This window comes from Cannabis sativa, chromosome 2 (assembly GCF_029168945.1).
Source record: "Cannabis sativa cultivar Pink pepper isolate KNU-18-1 chromosome 2, ASM2916894v1, whole genome shotgun sequence".
In the NCBI taxonomy this organism is placed as follows: Eukaryota; Viridiplantae; Streptophyta; class Magnoliopsida; order Rosales; family Cannabaceae; genus Cannabis; species Cannabis sativa.
Genome location: NC_083602.1, coordinates 75,164,217 through 75,175,817, shown reverse-complemented (window position 1 = coordinate 75,175,817; position 11,601 = coordinate 75,164,217). Strand labels below are relative to the sequence as shown.

Below are 11,601 nucleotides of genomic sequence, written 5' to 3'. Positions count from 1 at the left end.
CCATCGTTGGATTCTTATTTATAAACGAAATTATCCTAATTCCTCTTAGCTTATTCATTTCGAATTAGCTCAATAATATATCATTGGATGAATGGTCTATAAATAATTTCATGTCATTATATTTTCTCTTAAGAAATTAAATGACGCATATGATTATAATCCCGAAATTCTATTCCCAATTGATATAAATCCTCAATCTTAGAAATCTCCTGCTTGTATGGGCAAATCAGACTTAGAGTTAAATTATTAGTGGTGGTCCAAGATAGAATTACTCATTATATTTGGTATAAATTAAAGTCTTTGACTTTAATTTTAGATTCCAAATAGAAATTTTCTTATATTTCTAATTCCAGAACACAATACAGTTACACTTTCTTAAGTGTTTAATATCAATCTTCTATTAATGGATTAAAACTGTATGGAATATGAGTTAGGTATTCTGTGACCAGGATCCACTTGCAGTATTCTATCAACTCATTGATGTAACTATACCTAAATCATCAAAAGACTCAACCACATTTTTCATTAATCTATGGCATTTGCATCTTGTTCATAGTGGATTTGACAAGATCAATCTCTGCAAAGAGTTAATATGCCTATATCCACTAAAAGTAGTTCATCTCATTCGCAGATGGATGTACATTCAGGGGTGGATATGAGTTTTTCATTGTATTCTTAAAACGATCACTCTAGATTATACCTTATGCAAAGAAATTTGAAATGTTTGAAAAATTTCATTAATTTCTAGCAATGGTTAAAACCATTAAGGTATATCAAGAAATATTGCATTGAAAAATACAGGCGTGCGTGTTCTCTCAAGCTTTTTTCCATGGCGAAGAAGCGTCGAGTGATCCGAAAGCCAGCAAATCGTGCAACGAGTGTGGAACCAGGGGCAAAGAGTGATGAGGATTTTCGATCTGAGATTGAATGTGTCTTATCTGAGATAGAGAAGGTGCCAGAGGAGAACGAGGGAGGAAAACCTGCTGGTTTGGAGACAGTAGAGGCTGCTGTCGAAGGCGATAAAGAGATTCGTGAAGAACAATCCTGGGCAGAAATGGTTGAAAATGATCATCAATCTCTCTCTCAGAGTCAATGGCGAGCATTTACCACAGTTAAACCTTTGGATCTGGATGTTCGGTTGAAATATGAGGAGCCGGTGGTAAAGGATGGGGTTAAGATTGCTCAGATTGATGTTGAAGAGGTGAAGTTCCAGGCGGCTAATTGGAGCTCAGCTGTTATTTGTATGGTTTTGGGGGCAAACCCTCCATTTGCAGTGTTTGAAGGGTTCATCCGAAGGATGTGGGGAAATTTGGGAATAGCTCAGATAGTGCGTATGAATGGAGGATTTACCATAGTCAAATTCAATGATGATGCAACAAGGGATCATGTGCTGGAGCATGGAGTCATTCAGTTCGATCGAAAACCGGTAATCACTAGACCTTGGACTACTGATTTAGATGCTGTTAAACTTGTTAAATTTGTGCCTCTTTGGATTCGTTTGAATGATTTGGGTTTGCAATATTGGGGGAAAAACTGCTTGAGTGCTTTAGTTAGCACAATTGGGAATCCGATAATGGTAGACAAAGTTACAAAGTAACGGTCTATGGTTAAATTTGCTCGGGTCTTGGTAGAAATGGATATCACGGATGATCCACCGAGGGTAATCCATTTTGTAAATGAGAAAGGAAGATTAGTGGAACAGGGAGTGGAGTATGAGTGGCTGCCGGTGAAGTGTAAGAGCTGTGGGGGCTTTGGGCACATCATGGCGAGAATAAACAATGGGTTAAGAAGGATAGCAAAAAAGACAATACGGGTCAGGCTAAGATAGGGGAGAACGAGATTTATTCAAAGGAAAAGGTTAATGATGCTATAGTGTGTGGAGGGAATGCAGTAGAGGACAAGTTGAGGAAGGAGGAGGGAGTAGTTGGTGAAAATGGATCAAGTTGTAGTAGGAATGAAGCTGTAGGTGGTACTTTACAAGAGGTAAAGGCTTCTTGTAGGGGGACGGATGCAGTTGGAAGTTGGGAAACACCTAGAAGATCACATGTTTTGAAATCTAAACAAATTGTAAGGGAGCAAGGATCGGTTCACCAGGAGAAAAACACATTTGAGATGTTGCAAAATAAGGAAGGTGAGAAATTGGGAGAGAATGCTATCTTAATAGCATCATGAATTGTTGTAACATTCTTTGTTGGAACGTTAGGGGCCTCAATAAAGATAAAAAACAAGAGGCGGTGATGAGCATATGTAGATTAAAAGAGATTGGTGTGGGAGCTTTGGTGGAAACTAAAGTGAAAGGAGAGAAGGTGAAGGACATGGTAACAAATAAAATGGTTGGTTGGGATTTTTATTCTAGTCCAACTATCGAGGGTCGGTTATTGGTTATTTGGAAGAAAATATTTGCAAGGGTGATTGTCATAGAGGAGAGTACTCAATATGTTCATTGTTATGTTAAACTAGCAAGTCATACTGAGGCTTTCTATGTGACTTTTGTCTATGGTCTGAATGGGTTGGAAGAAAGGAAAGAGATGTGGAAAGGCCTAACTAATAGTCGGTTTCTTGCCAAACCGTGGATAGTGTTAGGTGATTTCAATTCTGTCATTAATCTTGGAGACAGAATAGGCGGCAAATCAGTTTCGAGAGCTGAGACAGAAGATTTTAATCAGTGGCTTAGTCTTGGTCTGGTGGATACTTTAAAGAGGCAAGGTTCTTATTTCACCTGGTCGAATAATCAAGGTAGTCAAGGAAGAATCTACTCGCGGATTGATCATGCTTTCAAGAATGAAGAGTGGATTGATTTACTTCCTAATTCTGTAGCCACTTTCAGCTGGGAAGAAATTTCAGACCACTGTGCTATTGTTGTCTCTTCGGCTGTCATGGTGGAAATAGGAGTGAGACCGTTTAGATTTTACAACTATTGGGGTGTTCACAGGGATTTTAAGAAGTTAGTTCTTGAGAGTTGGGTTAAGCCGGTTGCAGCTACTGGTTTACTTGGGGTTTGGCTCAAATTAGCTCGATTGAAGCATGTTTTGAAGGCGTTTAATCATGCAAGACTTGGAAGTGTGGAGCAAAATTTTCAACGAGCTAAAGACAAGTATCTTGAGGCTAGAATGAAAGCTCAAGAAAAACCAGGAGAAGAAGATTTTGTAGAAGCTGAGAGAGTGGCAGCCGAGGAGTTCCATAACCATGAAAAAATGCTGAAAAGCTATCTTGTTCAAAGGAGTAAGGTAACTTTGTTGAATCAAGGAGATGGTAATACAGCCTATTTTTATGCTTGTATTAAGAAAAGGAGGGAGGAGAATAGGATAGCAAGCTTTGTCAATAGCCATGGAATAATTGTTGAGAACTACACTGAAGTGGTGGCGCATTTTATTGAGCACTTTAAGAGTTATATGGGGAGTTTTAGTACGGTAACCAGGAGGATGGAAGGTGATTGCTTAGAGATGGGCAATCGGTTATCTCTGGAACAATAGCTAAAGCTTATTCATCCGTTTTCCAACAAAGAGATAAAGGAGGCTTTGTTTAGTATTCCGAGCACGAAAAGTCCAGGGCCTGATTGATATAACTCTGAATTCTTCAAGGTAATGTGGCGAGATATTGGAGCAGAGGTGTGTAAAGCAATAAAAGAGTTTTTCCTTAGGGGAAAAATCCCAGCTCAGTTTAATGAAACAGTTATTACCTTGATCCCAAAGGTGGAGAACCCTATGAGAGCGGTTGATTACAGGCCGATAGCTTGCTGTTCCACTCTATACAAGTGCATAACAAAGCTAATGAGCAAGCGTTTAGCAGAAGTTCTTCCTTGGTTGGTCCATCAAAATCAGGGGGCGTTTATAAAGAAGAGATCTATTGCCCACAATATTCTAATTCTCCAGGATTTAATCAAGAACTATGGTAGGAAGATTGTCTCTCCTAGATGTGCAATAAAAATAGATCTCAGTAAAGCCTATGACACGGTGGATTGGGGATTTGTGGAGGAGTTGCTAGTTGGTCTGAACTTTCCGTCCAAGTTTATTAACTGGATAATGATGTGTTTGAAGGGCACTTCCTATACAATAATGCTGAATGGTCAGTGGCATGGTAAATTCCAGGGGAAGAAAGGTCTTAGACAAGGGGATCCGATGTCCCCTCTCTTGTTTGTTCTCATAATGGAGTATCTTACTAGACGGCTGAAGAAGGAAACAACTAAGATGACCTTTCGGTTTCATCCTATGTGTAAAGATCTTAAGTTGGTGAGCCTCTGCTTTGCGGATGATCTAATTCTGTTCAGTAAGGGTTCTCCAAGGGCTGTCCATCATCTTAAGATTGCTTTGGAAAGCTTCTCTGAGGTAACAGGCTTATTCCCTAATAAAGATAAATCTCTTGTTTACTTTGGAGGAGTGTCTATAGGTGATAAACAGGTGATCTTAGAAGATTTGCACATGGGAGAGGGGACTTTTCCTCTCAAATATCTTGGGGTTCCTTTAAGACCAACAAAATGGAGAAGAGAAGATTGTGAGACTATCATTAAGAAGGTTAAATTGAGGCTAGCAACTTGGGCAACTAGGCACTTGTCTTATGCTGGGCGAGCTCAGTTAATCCACTCGGTTTTGCTTGGTCTTCGTAATTACTGGATGAGCATTTTCATCCTTCCTCAAAGTGTTATAAAAGAGGTTGAGAAGCTTTGTAGAGGTTTCTTATGGGGTTTTAAAGGAGAGAAGAGTAAACTCCATTTGGCTTCCTGGGATTTTGTTTGTATGCCAAAACCGTTTGGTGGCTTAGGTTTCAAGAATGGGCCGACTTGGAACAAAGCTATCCTTGGGAAATTCATTTGGGCAATAATGGATAAACATGATATCCTTTGGGTTAAATGGGTTAACAACATTTATATGAAAGGAAATGATTTTTGGGAGTATGAATTAAAAGGAGATGTAAGTTGGTATTGGAGGAAATTGAGCCATTTGAGGAAGAGATATTCGAAGATGAATTTCATGGCTACTGTCAAGAAGGGGAAGTTTATAGCAGCAAGGCTTTACATGGGGACTAATCAAAGGAACATAGATAGCTTCTACAAGTCGATTTGGAGCTATGCTTCAGTTCCTAAGCACCGTTTCATCATGTGGCAGGTAGTTCATGGCAACTTACTTACTAGAGATAATTTTGTAAAATTTCAGATTACTCTAGACTCTTGTATCTGTCCGGTGTGTGGCTTGGAAGAAGAAAGCCATAGCCATCTGTTCTTCAACTGCAGGTTGTCAAGAGAGGTGCTTCAGCAGGTTTTTTGTTGGTGTGGGGCTGATCTTTGGCCTTCGGATTTCATTAGATGGAAGGTGTGGCTGGCCCATTCGAATGCTAGTGTGAAGATTCTTATTACTGCTGCCACAATTTATATGTTGTGGAAAAATAGGAACTCTTGTGTGCATAATAATTGTTGTTATACTAAGATGAAAATTGTAAATAGTATAAAAGATATAGTTATGCATAGATTGTATAGTTTAAAGAATAGGAGGAAGATACAAGCTGAAAAAGCCTTGATTATGAGGCTCATTGTTTAGTTTCGGCTGCTGGTTTTGAGCAGGTGTGGTGGGGAGCCGGCTGGTTGTGGCTGGGTTTTGTATGGTTCTGTTTTGATTAATGATATCTCTTCTTTAGTCAAAAAAAAAACAATTAAGGTAAGTGGTTAAAGATCTTGCGAACTGATAGGGGTGGAGAAATAGTTAGTAGATATGCAGTTCAAAGATCATTAAATTGATTTTTGAATTATATCCAAACTTACCTCCCCAGAAATTTCGAGTTGCATGTTGATGATTAGTTACTAGTCGTTGCCTAATTCCTTCTATGGTAATACAATTTCAGAATGATGTAATGATTGTATACTTAATGTAAATTATTACTAGATTCATGGATGACCTAATCAAAATCTTAAGAAAAGCTAGAACTGTTAACCATGGTTTGTTAGCTATTCTAAGTGATTAGGGGTGGACCATCTCATTGTCAATAGATAAGAAAGTGTTTGTTCAAACAAATACTACTTTTCTAAGATAATGACTAAGTCTGAAAACAAGTAGCAAATAAAGGAGATATTTAATTCTTAATTCCAAAAGTGTTCTATCATCTTATTTGATATATGATGATCCCACTGCCTCTGTTGTCTTGTCACAACCGAAGAGATCAATACCATTTAGTTTTCTTAGACATAATTCACGGTACCTCGTCGTAGTGGGAGAGTTTCTAGGAACTTCACTTCTTATGACTTGGGAGACACTAGTGATTAAAATCCATTGTGAGTTTAAACAAGTAATGGATTGTCAAGATAAGAAACTAAGAAGAAAGCCGAAAAAACTATGGTTTAATCCATTCACATGGAATAACCTAAAGTTTTCTATTACAAGGACATAAAAGGAAATTTTTGTTTATAAGTCTATTCAATGGAATTAACAAACTTCCTGTTCCTAGTATTATAGGTTTGAGTTTATCTAAACCTATGGCTTGTGGTATACCTGGTAATTACTTACTCTAATGCAAGCAACTTACTTTAGTAAGATGCTGAAGCATTTTCTTTCTAATGGCAATCTATAGAAGCTTCACAACTTCTTAGACATAGATTTTATTTATCTAAGGAAAAGTCTCAACTATTCCAGAAAAGATAAAGCCATGAAAGAATTTCTTATATCAACAGTGAGAGGTCTTAGATATGCTTTTGTATGCCTTAGACCAGACACCTGCTGTTGAGTGGGACTAATGAGTAGGTATCAGATTAATCCAGGAGAAGAACATTGGAAGACAATCAAGTAAATCTTAAGATTAAGAAGAGGAACTATACGTTAGTCTATAAGAGTGTGTTTAAAACTCTTAGACTACAGCACATCAGATTTCGAAATTTGCCTTTGTGCTAGAAAATCTTTCTGATAAGATGGTGGTTACTCTGGGGGTGGAATAGTGATTTTGGAGAAGTGTAAAAACCTATCTGAAGTCTCTAGGTCTACCAGAAAGGGACTGAATGTTAAAGCTGCAGGAAAGGTACTTATTCAGTCTAAGGAAAGTTCTATACATCTTTGGCACCATTCCAAATTGCCTTAAACTACTAGTGTTAATTTCCTGATTAACCAAAAGTAGTTGCCAAAGGTATAGAATCCAGTAACCCAAGAGAGTAGACATATAGAGAGGAATTTCACATTATCAATGATTTTGTGATTAAAGGAAGAGTAATGGTGGAGAAAAGGTTGTGTTTAATTCAACCTTTCAGATCCTATTACGAGGAGTTTACTACTACTACACTTGATTTGTATATCAAGGTGTTGAGATTATTTGAAACGCACTTTTTGTTTTATATTAGTGCAAGTGGGAGTTTGTTGGGTTTTATGCCCTAAATAAAACTCATTTTAATATAATCAGATTTACTTATTAATATAGATCAGAAATAACATTTAATGTTGCATGGTTTACATGATTTATTTCATGATTATATGTACATAATGTATAAATTCATCTGAAACCCTTTTCACATACTTGATCCTGTTTATTGTGCCATCAACACATTGGAAAGTAAACATGACTATGTGAATAAAGTTACCTAGATTTATCAGACATAGGGTTTTACTGATATGATAATCTACAACAGAGTTTAGTTGCATTTGGAGAAGTGCTATGTTCTTTCCAGAGCATTGGTTAAAGTAAAGCTCAGGTTGGATGCAAGGAGTATGCATCAGAAGGGACCGATATTGAACTTTGACTTAGATTTCTTAAACTTACCGTAATATCTATTCAAGTCAATATCGCCTAGTTGATTCTAGATCAAATGATCTTAATCCTGATATGATTAGGCTCAATCTCGAAAGGCTATTCATGTTCTTTGATTTGTTAGTTAAGCCTACTTTTATGTCAGGGTGATACGTACATTTTGGGAACACGGTAGTACAATTGAGTGGGAGCGCTAACATAAACATGGAATCTATAGCTTCTATCTGGCGAATAGTAAGCAAAGGATGATCTCCTTCGAGGTTAACCAAACGAACATAAATGGTGGAGTACTCATTTCACATAAGCTGAAATATCATTTATACGGGGTCAAGTGTTTTAAGGAATAAATACATTGTAGGGTGTAACGGTAATCTAATCCCTTTACAGTGTAGATCATTCATATAGAGGATCATTGATCAAATTAGGATTATAACAATGGATAACTAATGATGTGTCTATATGGTGGAACATATAGAGCATTCTATATACTGAGAGTGCAATTGTAAGTTCTATGCGTGGATTCAACGAAGAATTAATAAGTTAGTGAATTTTAGTGCTAAATTCTTGATCTACTTATTGGAAGCTCGGTTATATAGACCCATGGTCCCCGCACTAGTTGAGATAATATTTCTTGTAAGACTCATGTAATTGGTTTTGATTAATCAATTATATTTCTCAAATTAGACTATGTCTATTTGTGAAATTTTCACTAAGTAAGGGCGAAATTGTAAAGAAAGAGTTTATAGGGGCATATTTGTTAATTATGATACTTTGTATGGTTCAAATAATAAATATGATAAATGACAATATTATTTAATAATTATTTATAGTTATTAAATAGTTAGAATTGGCATTTAAATGGTTGAATTAGAAAATTGGCGTTTTTGAGAAAATCAGATGCAAAAAAGATAAAACTGCAAAATTGCAAAAAGTGAGGCCCAAATCCACTGTGTAGGGCCGACCACTTTTGTAGGGTTTTTCCCTCTTATATTTTCATTATTTTAATGCCAAATAATTCAAACCTAACCCTAGTGGAATGCTATAAATAGATAGTGAAGGCTTCAGGAAATTTACACTTAAATTTCACACTTTTCTTCTGACACTTTCTTAATCAGAAAAAACCTAAGCCTTCTCTCTCCCTATCTTTGGCCGAACCCACTCCCTCTCTCTTCCTCTTGAATTTCGAAATCCTTAGTGTATGAGTAGTGCCAACACACAGCAAGTGATACCTCAATCATAGTGAGGAAGATCGTGAAGAAAGACTTCCAGCAAGAAGGAGTTTCAGCATCAAAGATTCAGAGAAAGAGATCCAGGTTCAGATATTGATAATGCTCTGCTATGTTGGGTTTTATGCCCTAAATAAAACTCATTTCAATATAATCAGATTTACTTATTAATATAGATCAGAAATAACATTTAATGTTGCATGGTTCACATGATTTATTTCATGATTATATGTACATAATGTATAAATTCATCTGAAACCCTTTTCACATACTTGATCCTGTTTATTGTGTCGTCAACACATTGGAAAGTAAACATGACTATGTGAATAAAGTTTCCTAGATTTATCAGACATAGGGTTTTACTGATATGATAATCTACAACAAGAGTTTACCTGCATTTGGAGAAATGTTATGTTCTTTCCAAAACATTGGTTAAAGTAAAGCTCAGGTTGGGTGCATAGAGTATGCATCGGAAGGGACCGATATTGAACTTTGACTTAGATTTATTAAATTTACCGTAATATCTATTCAAGTCAATATCGCCAAGTTGGTCCTAGATCAAATGTTCTTAATCCTGTTATGATTAGGCTCAATCTTGAAAGGCTATTCTTGTTCTTTGATTTGTTAGTTAAGCCTACTTTTAGGTCAGGGTGATACGTACATTTTGGGAACACGGTAGTGCAATTGAGTCGGAGCGCTATCATAAACATGGAATCTATAGCTTCTATCTGGCGAATAGTAAGCAAAGGATGATCTCCTTCGAGCTTGACCAAACGAACATAAATGGTGGAGTACTCATTTCACATAAGCTGAAATATCATTTATACGGGGTCAAGTGTTTTAAGGAATAAATACATTGTAGGGTGTAACGGTAATTTAATCCCTTTACAGTGTAGATCATTCATATAGAGGATCAGTGATCACATTAGGATTATAACAATGGATAACTAATGATGTGTCTATATGGTGGAACATATAGAGCATTCTATATACTGAGAGTGCAATTCTAAGTTCTATGCGTGGATTCAACGAAGAATTATTAAGTTAGTGAATTTTAGTGCTAAATTCTTGATCTACTTATTGGAAGCTCGGTTATATAGACGCATGGTCCCCGCACTAGTTGAGATAATATTGCTTGTAAGACTCATATAATTGGTTTTGATTAATCAATTATAATTCTCAAATTAGACTATGTCTATTTGTGAATTTTTCACTAAGTAAGGGCGAAATTGTAAAGAAAGAGTTTTAGGGGCATATTTGTTAATTATGATACTTTGTATGGTTCAATTAATAAATATGATAAATGACAATATTATTTAATAATTATTTCTAGTTATTAAATAGTTAGAATTGGCATTTAAATGGTTTAATTAGAAAATTAGCGTTTTTGAGAAAATCAGATGCAGAAAAGATAAAACTGCAAAATTACAAAAAGTGAGGCCCAAATCCACTAGTATAGGGCCGGCCACTTTTGTAGGGTTTTCCCTCTGATATTTTCATTATTTTAATGCCAAATAATTCAAACCTAACCCTAGTGGAATGCTATAAATAGATAGTGAAGGCTTTAGGAAAACTACACACTTTTCTTCTGACACTTCTGATTCAGAAAAAACTGATCCTTCTCTCTCCCTATCTGGCTGACCACTCCCTCTCTTCTTTTCTTTTTCAATATTTTGAAATTCTTAGTGTATGAGTAGTGCCCACACACAGCAAGTGATACCTCAATCATAGTGAGGAAGATCGTGAAGAAAGACTTTCAGCAAGAAGGAGGTTTCAGCATCAAAGATTCAGAGAAAGAGATCCAGGTTCAGATATTGATAATGCTCTACTACAGAAAGGAATCAAGGGCTAGATATCTGAACGGAAGGAGTAATTATATTCCGCTGCACTCAATGTAAGGTTTCTTAACTTTATATGTGTTTATTTCATCGTTTTAGAAAGTTCATATTTAGGGTGTTAATAAACATACTTGTGAGTAGATCTAAGATCCTGGTAGAATAATTCCAACATGCTACAGAAAGGAATCAAGGGCTAGATATCTGAACGGAAGGAGTCATATTATTCCGCTGCACCCAATGTAAGGTTTCTTTAACTTTATATGTGTTTATTTCATCGTTTTAGAAAGTTCATATTTAGGGTGTTAATAAACATACTTGTGAGTAGATCTAAGATCCTGGTAAAATAATTTCCAACAACCTAGTCTTCAAAAAAGACCCATCAACGCATACAACAGGTCGACAAAACCTAAACCCCCGAATACAAGGACCCAGAGAGAAGAAACAATACTTGAAGCGACCATCTTCTACCACAAAATCCGTGATGGTACCTGGATTTCTCAACTGTAGCATGTGCAAGTAACTAGGTAATTTCGAGTACGAATCTTCATGTGTACCCCGAACTAGGTGTAGTGTCTTCTCTCTGCACCTCCATGCCTTTTCATAAACTCATTTGGATCCCGTAATCCTTGTGCATACTTTTTCTTATATCAGAGGCCAAATGATCCGAGCCGTCAGTTGCGAACTTATCCTTAATTAGATGGGAAACTATCAAAGGTGATGCTTGACGGTTATCTTTTCCTCGAAGATCAAGGGAACATGTATGTACATTATGAAATGCACTCACCTCAAACATGTTAGAAAGTACGTTCTTCTTCGCTCTT

General features: G+C 36.5%; 1 protein-coding gene across 1 annotated transcript; it reads left to right on the top strand.

Annotated features, from left to right (window-relative positions):
- The first annotated feature begins 2,237 nt into the window (after positions 1-2,237).
- LOC133034519 (uncharacterized) lies at positions 2,238-3,473 on the top strand. Its single transcript, XM_061109615.1, has one exon. It carries the CDS (start codon positions 2,238-2,240, stop codon positions 3,471-3,473), a length of 1,236 nt encoding a protein of 411 aa, XP_060965598.1.
- The last annotated feature ends 8,128 nt before the right edge of the window (positions 3,474-11,601 follow it).